The 18468-nt window shown below is 53.6% G+C and overlaps 7 protein-coding genes across 7 annotated transcripts; all 7 read left to right on the top strand.

Annotated features, from left to right (window-relative positions):
• Positions 1-785: 785 nt before the first annotated feature.
• On the top strand, positions 786-1942 carry NECHADRAFT_69919 (uncharacterized protein). Its single transcript, XM_003041017.1, has one exon. It carries the CDS (start codon positions 881-883, stop codon positions 1805-1807), a length of 927 nt encoding a protein of 308 aa, XP_003041063.1. The 5' UTR covers positions 786-880; the 3' UTR covers positions 1808-1942.
• Positions 1943-2520: 578 nt separating this feature from the next.
• NECHADRAFT_42779 (uncharacterized protein) lies at positions 2521-4589 on the top strand (the record flags this gene model as incomplete). The annotated part of the gene is made up of 5 exons (XM_003041018.1): positions 2521-2832; positions 2887-3362; positions 3416-3804; positions 3887-4271; positions 4328-4589. The coding sequence occupies 5 exons, from the start codon at positions 2521-2523 to the stop codon at positions 4587-4589; spliced, it is 1824 nt and encodes a 607-aa protein (XP_003041064.1).
• Positions 4590-5196: 607 nt separating this feature from the next.
• On the top strand, positions 5197-6327 carry NECHADRAFT_42670 (uncharacterized protein; the record flags this gene model as incomplete). The annotated part of the gene is made up of 3 exons (XM_003041019.1): positions 5197-5306; positions 5357-5695; positions 5748-6327. The coding sequence occupies 3 exons, from the start codon at positions 5197-5199 to the stop codon at positions 6325-6327; spliced, it is 1029 nt and encodes a 342-aa protein (XP_003041065.1).
• Positions 6328-6679: 352 nt separating this feature from the next.
• On the top strand, positions 6680-7092 carry NECHADRAFT_81333 (uncharacterized protein; the record flags this gene model as incomplete). Its single annotated transcript, XM_003041020.1, has 2 exons — positions 6680-6737; positions 6809-7092. The coding sequence occupies 2 exons, from the start codon at positions 6680-6682 to the stop codon at positions 7090-7092; spliced, it is 342 nt and encodes a 113-aa protein (XP_003041066.1).
• A 2492-nt stretch (positions 7093-9584) lies between these two features.
• Positions 9585-10881, top strand: NECHADRAFT_100780 (uncharacterized protein). The gene has a single exon (XM_003041021.1). The coding sequence runs from the start codon at positions 9819-9821 to the stop codon at positions 10677-10679; it is 861 nt and encodes a 286-aa protein (XP_003041067.1). The 5' UTR covers positions 9585-9818; the 3' UTR covers positions 10680-10881.
• Positions 10882-11384: 503 nt separating this feature from the next.
• NECHADRAFT_61666 (uncharacterized protein) lies at positions 11385-14408 on the top strand (the record flags this gene model as incomplete). The annotated part of the gene is made up of 4 exons (XM_003041022.1): positions 11385-11518; positions 11577-13848; positions 13896-14042; positions 14089-14408. 4 exons carry the CDS (start codon positions 11385-11387, stop codon positions 14251-14253), a joined length of 2718 nt encoding a protein of 905 aa, XP_003041068.1. The 3' UTR covers positions 14254-14408.
• Positions 14409-15366: 958 nt separating this feature from the next.
• NECHADRAFT_104651 (uncharacterized protein) lies at positions 15367-18448 on the top strand (the record flags this gene model as incomplete). The annotated part of the gene is made up of 2 exons (XM_003041023.1): positions 15367-17892; positions 17941-18448. 2 exons carry the CDS (start codon positions 15367-15369, stop codon positions 18136-18138), a joined length of 2724 nt encoding a protein of 907 aa, XP_003041069.1. The 3' UTR covers positions 18139-18448.
• Between the last annotated feature and the right edge of the window lie 20 nt (positions 18449-18468).

The raw sequence follows: 18468 nt of genomic DNA on the forward strand, positions 1-18468 counted from the left end.
GGCCATGAGGCAAAACCAAGGGTCCAGCATCCAAGATTCAGGCCCGGCCGGTTCCTGTTTTGGTACCTGTCAAGCAACATTCTCCGAGCTGTCTTTCATCGCCCAGCTCCGGCCGTGACCCGGGTCCGTTTACCGGTTCATTTTTCCCCGCGTGACGTAGAAAGAAAAAAAAAAGTTGGAGCTGAGACAGGGGAGACAGAGAGATGAGAGGTTTTCGGCGAATCGAGGCTCATCCAATTCAACGTGGTTTGCAGATTCCAGCCCCGGAATATCTGGGTTCTTCTCCACATGAGAGAACCATGATGCTAATTCTAGTTCGGTGGAGCCGCATCTGAGGGTGTGTTTGAAGCCCGAATAGGATATGCCCGGCGGCTCTAGGAGAATACGGTAAAGGAACGTGGAGAGGTTAAGATGCCATATGGCGTCTCCCGGCGGATCTAACCCGTTATAGACCTCTAAACAGAGAAACTCTTTCCGGTCATGATCCACCCGTCCCCAGACGTCGGCCACGGCGAGGGCAGAGTCAACCACATCGAGGCCAACTCTGTGAGGGAAGACGAGGCCAAACACCCACTTGGATGACGCAGATTGGTCATGACGCGGAGGCAAGATCCAACTTTGTGCGGGGGAAGGATATGCAAACTTGGTGTGGATGCTGATATGGGGACATCTACCTCGTTGAGATGGAACTCGAGATGGAAGAGACAAGAAACTACATAAAGACCCTCGAGACACGACCTTGAATCGATTATTCTCCAGACTCATCATCCTCTCTCAAGCAATCCCTTGAACATAGCAAGCACATCCAAAGCTTGTCTCAAAACATCAATCACAGTTCCTTCACCCCTTTCACCACTTACACACACTCCATCAATTCGCAATGGCTCCCGGCGCTGTTGTCGACGACTTCACCAGCCACGACGGCCAGGCCCTCGAGGTCCTCTCTGACAAGATCGACGACGTCAACGTCATCAAGTACGACGAAAAGTCCAAGTTTGACACCGAAAAGGACAAGAACACCTTCCGCCAGTACGCCGACGCCACCGACCGCGTCAAGAACTTTTACCGCGAGCAGCACCACAAGCAAACCGTTTCCTACAACCTTGCTGCCCGCAACCGCTTCTACAATGCCACCCGTCCCCGCGCCGAGATGACCATCTGGGAGGCTATGGAGAAGCTCAACACCCTCGTCGACGAGTCCGACCCCGACACCTCTCTCTCCCAAATTCAGCACCTTCTCCAGTCCGCCGAGGCCATCCGCCGCGACGGCAAGCCCCGCTGGATGCAGCTGACCGGCCTCATCCACGACCTGGGCAAGCTGATGCTCTTCTTCCCCGAGCTCGAGACCCAGGGTCAGTGGGATGTGGTGGGAGACACATTCCCCGTTGGTTGCGCCTTCAGCGACAAGATCATCTACCCTGAGACCTTCGCCGAGGGTAACCCTGACGCCAGCAACCCCGACTACAACACCAAGTACGGCATCTACTCTCCCAACTGCGGCCTCGACAACATCATGCTCAGCTGGGGCCACGACGAGTACCTCTACCACGTCGTCAAGGACCAGTCCACCCTCCCCGACGAGGCCCTGGCCATGATCCGCTACCACTCCTTCTACCCCTGGCACCGCGAGGGCGCCTACCGCCACCTCATGTGCGACAAGGACCACGAGATGATCAAGGCTGTCCAGGCTTTCAACCCCTATGACCTGTACTCCAAGAGCGACGGTGTCCCTGATGCTGAGAAGCTCAAGCCCTACTACATGGAGCTCATTGACGAGTACTTCCCCCAGCGCGTCCTCAAGTGGTAAATGTGCCACAGGGAAAAGAAAAATAAAGCGATATAGAGCATGTTTTTTTTGAGTGTTTGTAGGCCAGGGAATAAGGCCATGGGATTTAGGGACATATCGAATTGAGCGAATAAATGAATATAAATCGTTGATGATCACCGAGCTGAAGTCCATTGAATGTGAAATTTTGAATTGAGAGTGCCTTGTGAAAGCAAGCCTTGCTCGCTTATTAACATTCGGTGATAGACTTGACTGTATCGTACCTAGACGGCAGTAGATATAGTCCACCGACACTTGAGGTAGAACTCATTGAAAGATAATGGACTTATCACCCCCTTAATAAATACTGGATAGATTTAGTCACATAGAGTGAAACTCACATTTTTGCTGTCCGAGCTGGAAAACATCAAGTGTCAGGAGAAAAATGAAGCTATTCCCAGTCGCGACCCGTATTGTTCGCAGGCAGGCTTTTTTAAACCGATAAGACCGATAAGAAAAAAAAAGTTCATGAAGGCCAGTGAGTTTTTCCGAGGCTTGTAGACTACGCCGTAAAAGGTTAGGTGCATTTGTGACAAGCCAATCACGTAATGATCCGCCCAGAGCTGCCCCTCAGTCAGTTGGAAATTTGGAGGAAGGAGCACCGAGACCCAAGAAAGATTATCGAGGTCTCGCTGAGAAATCGACAATTCCTCCACCATCTCCTCACGACAATCTCGACACCCTCGAATTCAAAGATGGGAGCCACAAAGAGAAAGCGCGATCAGGCTGAAGAGTCGAAAGCCGCCGAGAAGCCCACCGAGACACAGGTCGAAAAGCCTGCTCAGCAGCAGCAAGAGGAAGAGACTTCCTTTGCTGATCTTGGTCTTGATCCTAGACTTCTCCAGGCCGTCGCGCAGCAAAAGTTTGCCAAGCCTACTCTTGTGCAGCGCAAGGCCATTCCGCTTGCTCTTAATGGTCAGGATGTTCTCGCAAAGGCTGATTGCGGTTCTGGAAAGACTGCCGCCTATGTCTTGCCTCTGCTGTCGAGCATCCTGAAGCGCAAGACTGTATGTACCATTCAAGCCGGGGATCCTACAGTTCACTAACCATTGTTCTTGCAGACCGATTCTACTGCCTTCACATCCGCTCTCATCCTCGTACCGACTCGCGAGCTTGCCGACCAAGTCTTCAAGGCCATCGAACAGTTCGCCAGCTTCTGCGCCAAAGATATCAGCACCGTCAAGTTGACCGACAAGGTCTCCAACGCCGTCCAGCGCGCTCTCCTCTCCAACTCTCCCGATATTGTCATTTCGACTCCCGCGACCGCCTGGCACAATGTCAACTCATCCGCCCTCTCGCTCGATAAGCTCACACATCTGGTCCTCGACGAGGCGGATCTTGTCCTTTCTTACGGATACAGTGAGGACTTGGAGAACCTCTCACGATCCGTTCCCAAGGGTGTTCAGGTTATGATGATGAGTGCGACCCTCACCGATGAGGTTGATACGCTCAAGGGAATCTTCCGACGCGACCCGACATTGCTGGACCTGAAGGAGAAGGAGGCTGAAGGCGAGGGCATCACTCAGTTTGTCGCCAAGTACGTGCACAGTGGTTTCCTGCATATGCGACACCATTGCTAACAGTCTACAGATGTGGTGAAGACGAAAAGTTCCTTCTGGCCTATGTCATCTTCAAGCTCCGACTCATCAAGGGCAAATGCATCATCTTTGTCAGTGACATTGACCGATGCTACCGATTAAAGCTCTTCTTTGAGCAGTTCGGAATTCGAAGCTGTATTCTCAACTCGGAGCTTCCCCTGAACTCGCGAGTGCACGTTGTGGAGGAGTTCAACCGAAATGTGTACGACATTATTATCGCCGCTGACGAGAAGAACGATATGCTGGGTGACGACGAGGTTGCTGAGGGAGAGGAGGCCAAGGAGAAGGCTGAGGGAGATGACGATGCTGAAGTAGAGGCGAAACGACCAAAGAAGAAGGCCAAGAAATCCAAGGGTGACAAGGAGTATGGTGTATCAAGAGGTATGCGATTCATCCACTACTCAAAGGACTCGCCAGTCCATCTTTCGAGGCATATCAGATCATCTACTAACACAGACGATAGGTGTTGACTTCAAGAAGGTGTCGGCAGTCATCAACTTTGATCTTCCCACCACAGCATCATCATACACACACAGGATAGGACGTACAGCCCGAGCTGGACAGACCGGCATGGCCCTATCCTTTGTTGTCCCCAAGGAGCTCTACCGAAAACACGTACCCACCTCAACACCAACTGCCGAGAAGGATGAGAAGGTCATGGCCAAGATCATCAGGCAACAGGCAAAGCGAGGCAAGGAGGTGAAGCCTTACAACTTCAACATGGAACAGGTTGATCCTTTCCGATACCGAATGAACGATGCCCTGCGTGCCGTTACCAAGGTTGCTATCCGAGAGGCGAGAACGAGGGAGCTGAGACAGGAGCTACTCAAGAGTGAAAAGCTGAAGCGGTATGTCTACATCTGATGTCCGATTTATAACTACTTGTACTGACAAACAATACCAGGTACTTTGAGGAGAATCCTACCGAACTCACACACCTTCGTCATGACGGAGAACTCAGAACCGCCAGACAGCAGGCTCACCTGAAGCACGTGCCCGAATACCTCCTCCCCAAGGACGGCAAGCAGGCCTTGACAAAGGACATAGGTTTCGTGGCCATGAGAAAGGACCGCAAGGTCAAGGGGAAGAAGGGTCGGGGATTCAAGGTCGGGTCCAGGAAACGGGATCCCCTCAAGACGTTCAAGGCGCGACGAAAGACGAAATAGACGATGAGGGGTTGAGTAATGGTAGCAGCGTTTTTCATAGTTTTGGGGCGAGATACCTTGCATTGGAAAAGAACTATTGCCTTTTAATTTGTTGCTATGCTCGTTTCTATGACGTTGGTTTTGTCCTGAATATCCAAGCATCAACGTTATGCAACTGTTCAACAACCACCTCGGACTTTACACTTTTCTCCGTCCTCCCCTATCAATTGGCCCAACACACAATCTTGCCATCATCCCTCACCTCGTAAAAACCTTGTTCGAGACCCTTTCCCGCAAAACCTCGAGGTCTGTTGCCAGACGTGGTTAGTCGGCCGAGTGCCGAGCTTAGTCATTCATGCACGATGGCCGAAGCGCCGGAGACAACGGGGTCTTTCGGCCGGGTTGAAGGTCCGGACTACGGATTGACACCGGAAGACAGAATGTTTTGACGGAAATTTGGATGAATGGCGGAGGTATAATTGGAGAGGGGAAAAGTATAAAGAGGAGCTTGGAGAACTTCGTTGAGGGATTGTTTGGAGCAGACAGAACAGACAGACATCTTCAACTGGCACTTACACCATAACTCCGAAATCTACATCTTTAAGCTTCACTTGGTCTACAAAACATCATGGCTCCTCCTGCTCAACTTCCCCTCCGTCAACTCGGCAAGAATGGACCCAAGATCCCAGCTGTAGGCTTTGGTCTCATGGGTATCAGCATCGGCTACGGTGCCACTGAGTGTGTAAACCCCAAGACGACATCAACACTCCCTCACTAACGACCCTCAGATCAGATGAGGAGCGTCTCAAGGTCCTCGATCGCGCCTGGGAGCTGGGCTGCACCAACTGGGACACTGCCGATGCCTATGCTGACAGCGAGGACCTCATCGGCAAGTGGTTCAAGCTGCACCCTGAGCGCCGCGAGGACATCTTTCTTGCGTCCAAGTTTGGGCTCAAACTGGTTGATGGCAACTTCGTGACTGATTCGTCGCCTGAGTATGTGAGGGAATGTATTGGCAGAAGTCTGAAGCGGCTCGGTGTTGAATACATTGATCTTTACTACATGCATCGAGCGAGGGAGGATGTGCCTATCGAGAAGACGGTCGAGGCCATGAAGCAACTGGTAGAGTGAGTTGACCTAAAGCAGTATTCAGCAGAAAGGGGGGCTAACAACGAATAGGGAGGGCAAGGTCAAGTATCTGGGTCTCTCAGAGGTCTCGTCCACGACGCTCCGCCGTGCCAACGCAGTACATCCCATCTCGGCCGTGCAGGTCGAGTACAACCCCTGGACGCTTGACATTGAGGGCCCCTCGGGGACACACCTCCTCAAGACGTGCGAGGAGCTAGACGTGTCCGTCTTTGCCTACTCACCCCTTGGACGAGGCATCTTGACGGGCAGGTACCGCTCAGTCGACGACTTTGAGGAGGGAGACTTCAGAAAGAACCTGGCTCGGTTCCAAGGGGAAAACTTCCGCAAGAACCTCGTCATCGTGGACAAGTTCAACGAGCTGGCGAAGAAAAAGGGGCACACCTCCTCGCAACTCGTCCTCGCCTGGCTGCTGGAGCAGAGCCCACGCGTGTTTGTGATCCCCGGCACCAAAAGGATCAAGTATCTCGAGGAGAACGTGGGAGCGTCGCGAGTGACGGTGAGCAAGGGGGAGGAGCAGGAGCTGAGAAGACTTGTGCTCGAGGCCGGGGTTGAGGGAGGGCGAGATCCCACGTTTGGAAACTACACAGACACCGCTCCTCTCGAGGCATGAGTGTAGCCAGGAGTGAAGGCAAGACCTACTTTCGATAGTGCAGCGCGTATGCATGCCCAACTGGGCCAGAATATTCCTACCCCCCCTTATGCAGTGTGCCCACAAAGTATCTTATCCACGTACTCACTCTGTAGACGGTCCCGACCTTGTTAGGGAGTTCGAGTTGGCAGCCCCTGGCCTACATAGTAATATCTGCCCACATAGCCAGCAAACGAGAGTTGGGAGAGTATTCTGCCCTTGGCAATGCCACCACGGATGCAACATGGTGAGCCAACCCCCGTGATCTCCCACCCAACAGTCAAACCAGATGGTCTCTTTCTCACTCAGCGCCGGGGTCCTCCTCTTCTTATGAATGGCAGCGGCGCCTGATCTTAAGCTAGCTCAGAAATACAAAGCAACCCTCCTCAATGGTAAGCGCGTCATGAGGCTTGATCAAGGTGCACCATTAGATCTAATCAACCAAGTGCCATCAATCATCTAGACGGCAACAGAAGCTATCCCGAGCTCAAGGACACGCCGGGCCAGCCCGTCACCGGCAGGGACCCCTGCAGTAACGTCGCTATGCTAGACCTCAGCGCCAAACAGGCTCAGCCGCTCGCCAACTCCCGATTCTCGGAACCTCTCCGATTGCACAAGCGCGTCACGGATGGCTTGATCACACCCCTGTCGGCTGAGAAACGGCTCCGTGGTGGCCCTTCAACATTTCCCAGCGGCGGTGAGGTGAGGCAGCATACAGTAGAGACGAATGCGTCGATGATGAACTGAGGCATCGCGGGATGACACACCAACGTCGCGGATATAGAATGGTCTCGGCATAGTTCCGACTAGCAAGCCAGTAAGGTCGCTGCGGGACCTGGGGGGGCCATCAGAGAGGAATGTCTCGGAACGGCACTGTAACTGTACGCGGACGAGATAAAACAAAGACGTTATCGCATGTGGTGACTGAATCAAGAAGCGGCTCAAGGTCATCATGAGATATTCCGGTGCCACCACGCGTGCATGGACGCTAGTAGGGATCATCATCCCTGAACATCCCACGCGGCTTTCTAGAAGAATGATCAGCAGCAGCGACAATGAGAGGACAGACACCGAGCGAGGTGTCCGCTATTTTGGCCGAGATTCCCAGATTTCCCCCGAGCAAATCTGTCGCCTTTGACATTTAGCCTTAAGAGATGCTGGAGTCAATCCGGGGACTCCAAGATCGTAAGGCGCTTTGGCGAGCGCATGGAGAAGGGACATATCCATCCAGGATTGGTCTTTCTTGTTCGACCTCTCTCTTGAATATCCTCCCTCACCTTGAGCCCTCCGGCAGACGTCTACCCCCACCCGCGGCCCGCGGTGAGAAAGGGAATCCTTACCAAGCGTCGAATTCTGCTGGTCAAGGTCAATGTGCATGTCCGCCTGCCGACCGACGACGCACTGACGAATTCGACATTTTGGGCTTCAAGGTGAGATGATTGATTGCCTTGCGGATCGTCCATGTACCATCGTCCCACGTGTCTCGGCAGAGTCGCTGATATGGCTGATTTACGCCCAGCGAATAAGACATGGTCGTCAAGACGTGCCACCATCATCTCCCCCTGGATGGTGAAAAGGATGTAGCGAGGGTCCAGAGTCGATTGATTCCCCACTAGCTCGCCTGTTTGTTGGTGTTGATGGCAACCCGGTCCATGTGCAATGCCTTCTGCCCTTCACCTTTAGCACGCCGTGTCACCGCGCAATGCCGCAGATGAACGGGGCCAAGAGTGGGCGCTAATGTAAGACGGCAGCCTCTTCAGCCCAAGGAACGGACATATCGCAGCAGGGTGGCGCCCGCTGTGTGATAAGGTATCATCAATTCGATATGCAACCCGGTGGAGGCTGGTTGCAGCGCAACGCTTGCGGCTCGCGATTTGCGGCTCACGATGCGCTCCTCACGCAGTCAAGTCACAGGAGAAATCTGATGGATCCGTAGCACAGCATCCCGGAGTGATCAAGGTGTGGTCGCGAGAGTTTCCGAACGAGGATCCCTGAAGAGTAACCGCAAACAAGCATGACATGGATCTCTTGCTGATAGTTTCGTGATCATGACAAGGCCAATGGCTAAGAGGTTCCATTCTTTGACCAAGGGAAAAGGCCTTTTGCCAGCAGATAGGAATCGAGCCTCCGGTATTTCCCTTCGCTGATGGGGCCAATTCCCTTATTACTTTGGTCTCTCGAAGCGCGAGAGACGCGCCATCTCCAACTCAAAGTGAAAGAGTCGTCCCGTTCTAGTCAAAGTTCGAAGCTTGCGTGCTCGGATAAGGCAAGATAAATGCTGCAGCTTCTCTAGCCCCGTCTCTTCATTAGCGTCCGCTGCAACTCGGATGATGGCTGGTCCGTCAACATCCGACTGTAACAAAGATGTTGTTCCAGTCCCGTCTCGTCATTCCGAGTTTTGGGTCAAAGTTGCATGCTAGTGGGACCCTCTGCGATGCCGTACAGAATTGGGTTGCAAGCAGCAAGGGCACGATGGATGATCGGCAGGGTCACAGTCTATTCCAGTCAGTGGATAGCCAATCTTTGCGCAGCCGCAACCGCACCTCTCGATACCTCTATTGGGCAGCAGTTGGCAGGCAGTTGTTGACCTTGCAACATCACTACTAACAGAAACTGAAGCGAAAGAAACCTCTTTAGCTAACCCACCCTGGATCATAAGATCGCAGGCCATGTCAGGAGAGCCAACTACCCTATGCGATAGCAAACGAGACGTTACCCAGACCGTGGGACCGTGGGGTCAGCGGTGAGGATGACGGGTCGGTCGAGTCAGCGAAGGCGGAGGAAGCAAGGTGACCCCCATGGGCTGTCGGTCAAGGACGGGGAGGCCTGTCACCGGGGTGGATGGGTTTCCTTCACCTATAAGCGCTCTGTAATTGGAACGGCTGATTGTGCATAGACGGTTTTCGGGGTCTTGATGCGCCGGGACGGTGTTCCAGCGCCGATTCACACCCACCATCCGCATCCGCAGAATATGTACCAAGAGCCGACTACCTACAAAGACCTAGCTGGGCTGCGATGAGGCTTGACGGTTTGGTCCCGTCTTGAATGGATGGTTCGACAAAGCCGAGCTTCGGCCTAGTTGTTCAAGGTCCGGGGAGTGGGCACCTTGATGGACCACCCTGAAGCCTCGTTTGGCTCAACATTGCTGATCGGCTTGCGCTGCTGGACTGTACACATAAATAAGTGTCCAGCCTCCGCCCGCGTCGAGGGACATGCTGTCTCCTGCCCAACCTCCATATCTTTGCGCAAACTTGCTCTTTTGACAACTAGTGGCGTCTGACGCGAGACCCCTTGCCTTGCCCGTCATCATCCGTCATTGTGGTAGCAACTCATCGACGCCATTCGCTGGCCCAATCATTGAGGCCACCAATTTTCAGCTGTCCTCAAAACGAGCATCCCTCCCAGTCCAAGAATTTCTGGGATCCTGTTGTCTTTGCCTTTGTCCTGGTTGTGGCGAGCCGACCTGAACCACCATGGCTACTGAGGAGCCCATGCTCATGCGAATCCCTCCGGAAATTCGCATGCTGATATACGAATACCTACTCGACAATGGCGGAAACAGAGATATCGCGATCCGGAATCAATCGAAGTGCGAGTATCAGGCTCGCCGCTCAAAGTGTCAAAGGTCCGCCTACCACATCGTGGAGCGGTCGTTTGCCAAGATGTCATACGAAACAACATACTGCGCTGACGGCGAAACCGATCGAGCGATGCACACGGCGGTCATGCACATCAACAGAAAAATCCGGGAAGAGGCGTCCCATTTTCTGTACACAAGACACGCCTTCCACTTTGGCGAGGACCTGGAGGCCGTGGTGCCTTTCCTCGCTGATAAGACACCACGCACTAGAGACTTAGTTCGAGAGATCAGTCTCTACAAGCGCAGCCCAACCAATACTGTTGAGCCAGACTCATATGACTGGTCTTCAGTCTGTCGCTTTCTCCGAGACTCCCAGGGCTTGGATAAGCTGACACTCGTCATCGAAGGTGCCCGGCCAAGAGGGCCATGGGATGGACCGCAGAATCTGACTGTTTCCGACTTTAGGCTGTTGTATACGACTAGACACGACAGCCTCGAGTGGGCGCGAGAGCTGGCGTCTGTCAAGACGATCAAGGAGGTGGAGATTGTTGCGGATATTCACCACCTGCCGCACCCTCAGTCGAACATGATGCTGGTCCTAGCTGCGTTCTCGGCGTCGATTGAGACGTCGCTGGTGGATTTCCTGCGAGATGATTTGGGTATTCCTGCGCGAGTTGGAAAAGCAAAGTATTGCGGTACGGGTTCTTTTGGGCGGTCGAAGAACTGTCAACGGAACGGATGTCTGACAAGCTGAATTGAGTCGTGTTAAGCAGAGGAGTTGAGGGGAAGTCAGATTGTCGAAAACGAGGCGCGGTAAAGACAGAACGCGAGGAGTTGGGTTGCATCAAGTGGTAGGGCAAGTACGAACGGTCGTAACTGACATTGGCGCATCGGGTAATCTGTCGCAGCCTATCATTGTAATGACATCTTTATGAATTAATGAGAAAAAAGATGGTAAAAAGAATGGAACGACTCGAGTAGATATGTTTTGAGTGAAATTTGATATCTCATTTTCGGCTATGAAGCTCTCACCACTTTTGTTCTCCTGCGCCCGTTCCATTCGGTGAACCGAATCAACATGGAAGTGAACCCACACGCCTCAGCACTCAGGCACCCGCATTCAATCACGTGATAGGACCCTGCGCCAACAAATTGAAGCTCCCGCCCCGTCGTCGTGTGGCTGGGAGCAGCCCCTGCCGCCTAAAGACGTGCAGGTACAGTGCTGTCCATCAGCGAGCTAGGCCCAACTCATTATCTCAGCCTCCCCCGTATCGTCATCGCCCAGCGCCTTGTTCGCGCGCACTTACCCATCGACGACAACCCGGCGCCTCCGTTCGATCCCAACATCGCCGCCATCTCCCTCGCCATTGTGCTTCTCATTGTCGCAAGTTCATGACTTGCTAGGAGCCTGGCTTCTTCCGACCTGCTCCAAGCTACCCCGCTGCAATAGCTCTACAAGATGGCCACGCCAGCTCCCCCCGAAGACCAGGCCCGTCTGCTTGAGGATGCCCTCGTTGCGGTGCGACAGCAAACGTCGCTGATGCGCAAATGTCTCGACACACCCGGGAAGCTCATGGATGCCCTCAAGTGCTGGTAGGTCGACAACCGAGCTGCCCGTCTCAATCCCCTAGAAAGTCGCTAATGGGCATAGCTCGACTCTCGTTTCCGAGCTTCGCACCAGCAGTCTCGGCCCCAAGCAGTACTACGAACTATACATGGCCGTTTTTGACGCTTTGCGCTACTTGTCGGTTCACCTTCGCGAAAACCATCCGGTTAACCATCTCGCCGACCTGTACGAACTTGTTCAATACGCTGGCAATATCATTCCACGATTGTATCTTATGATTACAGTCGGCACGGCCTACATGGCCATCGAGGATGCGCCCGTCAAGGAGCTCATGAAAGACATGATGGACATGAGCCGAGGTGTTCAGCATCCCATTCGCGGCCTCTTCCTCCGGTACTATCTGTCAGGTCAAGCGAGGGACTTCCTGCCGACGACTGAGGGTGACGGCCCTGAGGGTAACCTCAGCGATTCTATCAACTTTGTGCTCACAAATTTCGTCGAGATGAACAAGCTATGGGTCCGGCTGCAGCACCAGGGTCACTCGAGAGAGCGCGAGCAGAGGGTTCGGGAACGAAAGGAGCTACAGCTTCTAGTTGGCAGCAACATAGTACGCTTGAGCCAACTTGTCGACCTCGAGACCTACAAGACCAGCATTCTGGCGCCCCTTCTGGAGCAGGTGGTTCAATGTCGGGACGTTCTCGCCCAGGAATATCTTCTCGAGGTGATTACGCAAGTTTTCCCAGACGAGTTCCACCTACACACCTTGGACCAATTTCTCGGCGCCGTCTCGCGCCTCAACCCTCATGTTAATGTCAAGTCCATCGTCATTGGTCTCATGGACCGGCTATCTGAATATGCCGAGCGCGACGGTCCAGATGACAAGTCGGACGATAGGGCTAAGGTTGAGGCCGAGGCACTGACAAAGCTTTTGGAAAGGGTCAGCCTCCAGAAGGAGACTCCTCCAGCTGCTCCGACAGAGTCCAAGTCTTCTGAAGAGGCCGGAAAGACCGAGGAGGCTGGCGAGTCATCCAAGACCGAGGTTGAGGGTGAGGCAGAGGCCGAGTCTGAAGCTGAGCCTGCTGCTAAAGCCTCAGATGAGACCCCTGAAGAGACCGCTGGGGAGACCAGCGCCGACGATTCTAGTACACTCGCCGAGTCAGCACTCTCAGTTGCAGAGACAGAAACTACCGCTGTTAACGGCCAGGAATCGATCACCGACAGCGTGCAGCTTTACGAAGTATTCTTCGCCCAGGTCAAGAACCTGGTCGACGCTCAGCATCTGGCCGTTCCCGACATTATTGCCCTACTTGTATCGCTTTGCAACCTTGCGCTCAACATCTATCCCGACAGACTAGACTACGTGGATCAGATCCTGGCATACGCGGCAACCAAGGTGCGGGAGAACATCAACAATGCCGATCTTCACTCGCCCCCGGCTCAACAGAGCCTGCTTGCCCTGCTGCAAGCCCCCATCGATCGATATGTTTCCATCTTTACTGCTTTGTCCCTTCCCACCTATGTTCCTCTGTTTCAGTCGCAATCATACCCCACCCGCCGTGCCGTCGCCGGCGGTGTCGCTCGCACGTTGCTCAAGGACCAGACCAAGATCTCGACCACGGCTCAGCTCGAGAATGTGCTCGAGGTACTAAAGGTGCTTATTAAGGAGGGATCTCAGGCCCCTCAAGGATACCCCGGCGTTGCGCAGCGACGTCCTGTTGAGACAGACGAGACGATGGAGGAGCAAGGATGGCTCGCGCGGATAGTGCATTTGCTAGATGCTGAGGATAACGACACCCAGTTCAAGCTCCTCCAGATGACTAGGAAGGCATACTCGGAAGGTAACGAGCGCATCCGCACGACCACGCCACCACTCATGACGGCGTGCATGAAGTTGGCGAGAAGATTCAAGCTGCGGGAACACTTTGACGATAACTGGGAGACCCAGAGCAACGCCTTATTCAAGTTTATGCACTCTGCTTTGAGCACCCTGTACACGCGCGTCAACAACGCTGGGGCTGCTGAGATGGCGCTGCGCTTGTTTTGCTCGGCTGGTCAGACAGCAGACATGGCTGGTTTCGAAGAGGTGGCTTACGAGTTCTTTGCCCAAGCCTTTACAGTGTACGAAGAGGCTATCTCGGACTCAAAGGCGCAGTTCCAGGCGGTCTGTGTAATTGCTACTGCCCTTCACCAGACCCGAAACTTTGGCAAGGAAAACTACGACACGCTCATCACCAAGTGTGCGCAGCACGGAAGCAAGCTTCTCCGCAAGCCTGATCAGTGCAGAGCCGTGTACTTGGCGAGTCATCTGTGGTGGGCGACTCCCATCACTTCGAACGGCGAGACGGAGGAGACCGAGGTATGTAGGGTCCCAGAAAGTATGGTACACATAACTAACATGTTTAGCTTTACCGTGATGGCAAGCGAGTGTTGGAGTGCCTCCAGCGAGCTCTCCGAGTGGCCGACTCATGCATGGAGACGGCAACGTCGATCGAACTGTTTGTTGAGATCCTGGATCGTTATGTGTATTACTTTGACCAGCAAAATGAATCGGTAAGTACTTTGAACGCAAATCTCGAGCAGCTGCTAATACGGTTAGGTGACAACCAAGTATCTCAATGGACTCATCGAGCTTATCCATTCCAACCTGGCAGGCAACCAGCAGGACTCGGCTTCAGTCGAGAACAGCCGGAGACACTTCCACCAGACCTTGGAGAATATCCGCAGTCGACAGTACGAGGGCATTGTGCTGTACCCCAACTAAGACATGACGCAGTAGTAGTAGAAGGTGGAAAGAGAATGGGACGTGAAGTCATAGCGATAGATAATGCTTGGCCTGCGTGGATCGAGGAGGGAGCAGGTAGTTGTATATATGTACTCTGTACACTTGGCCCGAAAATTGATGGCATGCCGGCGAGATTGTTGTTGTTGCTTACCTATCGAGTGAGGCGTTGCTTGGCTGGATGCAAAGTTCAGGGGTAATGTTGATATTAGGTGCGGCTGAGAATGGTGAGGAGGAACAGTCAAGATGGTCTCGTGCCGATTTCCATGATTCAAACGTTTAGTTTACCGGGATTGATTAACCAACTGCCAACTGCCGATTTGTGCCATCATTTCTGTCTGTAGAGTTGCTCCAAGTTGCTTTGTTCATCACCTCCCTCTCCGAGTTAGCGTGTCTCCTTATCCCAGCTTTTGTGGGGTAATCCTGGCGTGGCGTGCACGGGCGGGTTCAGGAGAAGGAGACAGGCGTCGTTGGATGCCTCTCGAAGGCGAGTATCACGAGGGTTTCAGAGGATAAGGGATTGATGAATTAGATACCAGAATGAAAAAAGAATTGAGAATTTGCTACATTCCCTGGTCTGCTTCTTGGACGTCCAACGTCTTCTGCCAAGCCGGATCATCTCACTCAGCCACTGCTCTCCTCCCCAGAGTCACCAGCTCCAAGGCCGTTCCTCCGTACTAACCGGCGGGTTATAGTGGGCTCCGGTCCCTTACGTGGACACTCCAGTGCTTCGCCATCATCCCCGTCGCATCCACGCCCTCGTATTTGACCTGCTCAACTTTTTGCCCGTACGCAACGTCAGGCACTCTAATCGCGTATTCCTGGGCTCTTGGCTTGCGGACTTTGGCGATGCGATCCTGGCGTCCGAGTTTGTCTCTTGTCTTTCCTTCCTGACGCTCATTTCTTATCTGTACGTCGCCTCTAGACTGCTCCAACACGATCCGAATCGCCCACTCCTTTATCTGAATCCATCTATCCATCCATCCATCAGCGGATGGATTTCTCGCTTATCCCCCGTCTCTTGTGACACCCGAATCGATCCTCTTCCGAACTTGAAAAGAACCGAGGGCGCCGTAGCGCTCCAACGCCTTCAACATGCCTTCCGAGAAGGCTCCCTTCTACGATCCCATACCTCCCACCTACGACCAGGCTGTAGCCAGTGGGAGCCACTATGATCCCGACGACTGGGCTCCCGCCCCCAGGTCGCCGACCAACGAGCGGAATGCTACTGAGGCAGAATCGCAAGGTCTGCTTCAGTCTTCGAGCGGCGCTGGCTCCTCCCGCAGACCCGACGGCTACCGGCCGCCGACAGTGGAAACTGATGACGAGGACAGCCTATGGGCCAGCGACAGCGACAGCGATGATGAGGCCGCTCAAGTGCGGCGCGAGATGCAGGAGATGGACATTGAGGAACCCGATCGATCACGGGGCTCCCAGTGGGGGAAACGAATAGGCTCATATCTGACTCTGCCGCGGTGGAAGTGGTCTTGGCGGCCAAGGTTACCCCGATTGCGAATAACCCTCCCCCAACGACCCGATGCGCCGGCCGCTTCCACAGATGATACCGAAGCCGCCACAGGCGAAGGTGAGGAGACGCAGACCGAGACAAGGAGGTTTAACTGGCCCAAGATTGACAAGACCGCAATTATCCTGTTTTGCGTGCGCAGTCTCGCCATTACCATCGTCGTCGGGTTCTTCTATCTCCTATTCGCCAGCGACATGTTTGGTGGTCTATCAGATCGCCTGGGAGGTGGTTTCCGCTACAACCCGGATGATCTACGAAAATACATTCTACGCACTGTCGATCCCCTAAGGATGCGCGCCTCTGTGCAGCACTTTTCCAATTACGCCCATATCGCCGGCACTGAAGGTGATTACGCGACGGCCATGGACGTTCAGAGTATGTTCAGCCGGGCGATGCTCGACGAGGTGTCTATGGACGAGTACCATGTCTACATCAACTACCCCAAAAAGGATGGTCGGGCAGTGCAGATTATGGACAGCAAGGATAGTAAGAAGGCCATTTGGACGGCCAAGTTGGAAGAAGAGGAGGTTGGTGGCGAAACAGCGGGACGACAGACATATGCTTTCCACGGACACTCCAAGTCAGGCGACGTCAAGGGACCTCTGATCTACGCCAATTACGGATCAAGGGAGGACTTTAAGGTGCTAAAAGAGAAGGGTATCAACACCAAGGGTGCTATCGCACTTGTCCGATATGGCGGAACTCAGCAGGATCGAGCTCTCAAGGTCAAGGCCGCCGAGATGGCTGGTTTTGCAGGCTGCATCATTTATAGCGACCCAGGAGACGACGGTTTCAAGAAGGGCACTGTCGCACCTAATGGCCCGTGGATGCCCGAAGACGCCGTTCAGAGAGGATCTGTGAGTCTCATGAGTTGGGTCGTTGGTGACGTCTTGACGCCTGGATGGGAGAGCAAGGAGAGTTCACCAAGGATGAAGCCAGAGGACTCTCCTGGCTTGGTCCACATTCCCAGTCTTCCCCTGGCGTGGAGAGACGCCAAGGTGCTGCTGGAACACCTCAAGGGGCACGGCGAAAAGGTGCCCGAGAAATGGCAAGGCGGTGTTTCAGAGATTGAGTGGTGGACGGGTGATGACAAGTCACCAATTGTTCGTCTGAAGAACATCCAGGACGAGGAAGAGAAGCAGCCTATCTGGAACGTTTATGGTCGCATCAACGGCATGGAGCAGACGTCCAAGTCCATCATCATCGGCAACCACCGCGATTCCTGGGCTTTCGGAGCCACTGACCCTCACTCGGGCACGGCAGTCATGATTGAGATGGCTCGAATCTTTGGCGATCTCGTCCAAAGAGGATGGCGACCCCTGAGAACCATCGAGTTCATGTCTTGGGATGCTGAAGAGTACAACCTTATTGGATCGACCGAGTATGTCGAGAGAAATCTGGACAACCTGCGAGACAACGCCTTTGCGTATATCAACCTTGATACGGTTGTTGCGGGCGACAAATTCCGCGCATCGGGATCTCCTGTGTTCAGGAAGTCTGTCCTCCACGCCCTCGCCCGTGTCATTGATCCTCAAACCAACGACACCCTGCGAAAAATCTGGGATCAGAGCGGTGCCGAGATGGAGGGCCTAGGCGCGGGAAGCGATTACGTGGCTTTCCAGGATATCGCGGGCACCAGCTCTCTGGACATTGGATTCGAGGGCGGCGCATACCCCTATCACACGAGCTACGACAAGTTCGACCTGGTGGAGAGCGTGATTGATCCCGATTTCAGGTATCACGGTGTCATGGCTCAACTAATGGGCCTTCTCATCCTCGATATTGCTGATCGTCCCATCCTGCCCTTCGATATGGCGTGGTATGGCCAGAAGCTGGGACAGTGGGTAGCGGACCTGGAAAAGTGGGCAGGCCAGCAAAATCAGCCAAAGTCAGTCTCTTTCAAGGAGCTCAAGGACGCCGTCACACTCGTCCAAAATAACGCTGCCAGCTTTGAGAAGTGGGAGATGGACTGGGACCGCGAGGTCCTGGGTAACGGAGGCTGGGAGGCCAACGATATTGGCAACGCCCGGTTGATGTACAACAACAAGATGGCCTACTTTGAGACGACGCTTCTGGACCTAGAACTAGGCGGTGGTGTAAGTGATGAGATCCCCTTGATCAAGAAACTCTGCTAACCTATGTAGATCCCCAACCGCACACAGTTCAGGCACGTCGTCTTTGGACCACAAGCTTGGTCGGCTTATGACTCGGCCTTCTTCCCCGCCATCCGCGACACAATTGAGACGGGAGACTGGAGGAGCGCCCAACGCATCATAGCCAAGACGGCGGCCCTAGTACGCAAAGCAGCGACGATTCTAGAAATGTCGAGTGCAAATGTATGATTCAAGCTGACGAAGCAACTCTTTCTTTTTCCCTTTTTTTCCCCCTCCTCTTACTCTTGGCGAACTAGCCTCTACTTTTTTCTTTTAAAGATATATAGTACCTGTCTGCTTCGGGAGTCGCGTGTGTACATCCACGCACAAAGTGTATAGGAGGCATTGCACGGAGTTTGGTTGCGTGGATTCTGAATATTTTCTACTACTTGTTTACACTTTTTTTTTTCTGGGTAAGACGACCTGTCGGGATAGAGCCCATGCGCCAGAGGGGAAATATCTGCTTTGTTATAGTAATGAAGGAATGCGGTTCACTGCCGGGTTTTTTGTTGAAGATAT

Source organism: Fusarium vanettenii (genome assembly GCF_000151355.1).
Source record: "Fusarium vanettenii 77-13-4 chromosome 6 genomic scaffold NECHAsca_53_chr6_3_0, whole genome shotgun sequence".
In the NCBI taxonomy this organism is placed as follows: domain Eukaryota; kingdom Fungi; phylum Ascomycota; class Sordariomycetes; order Hypocreales; family Nectriaceae; genus Fusarium; species Fusarium vanettenii.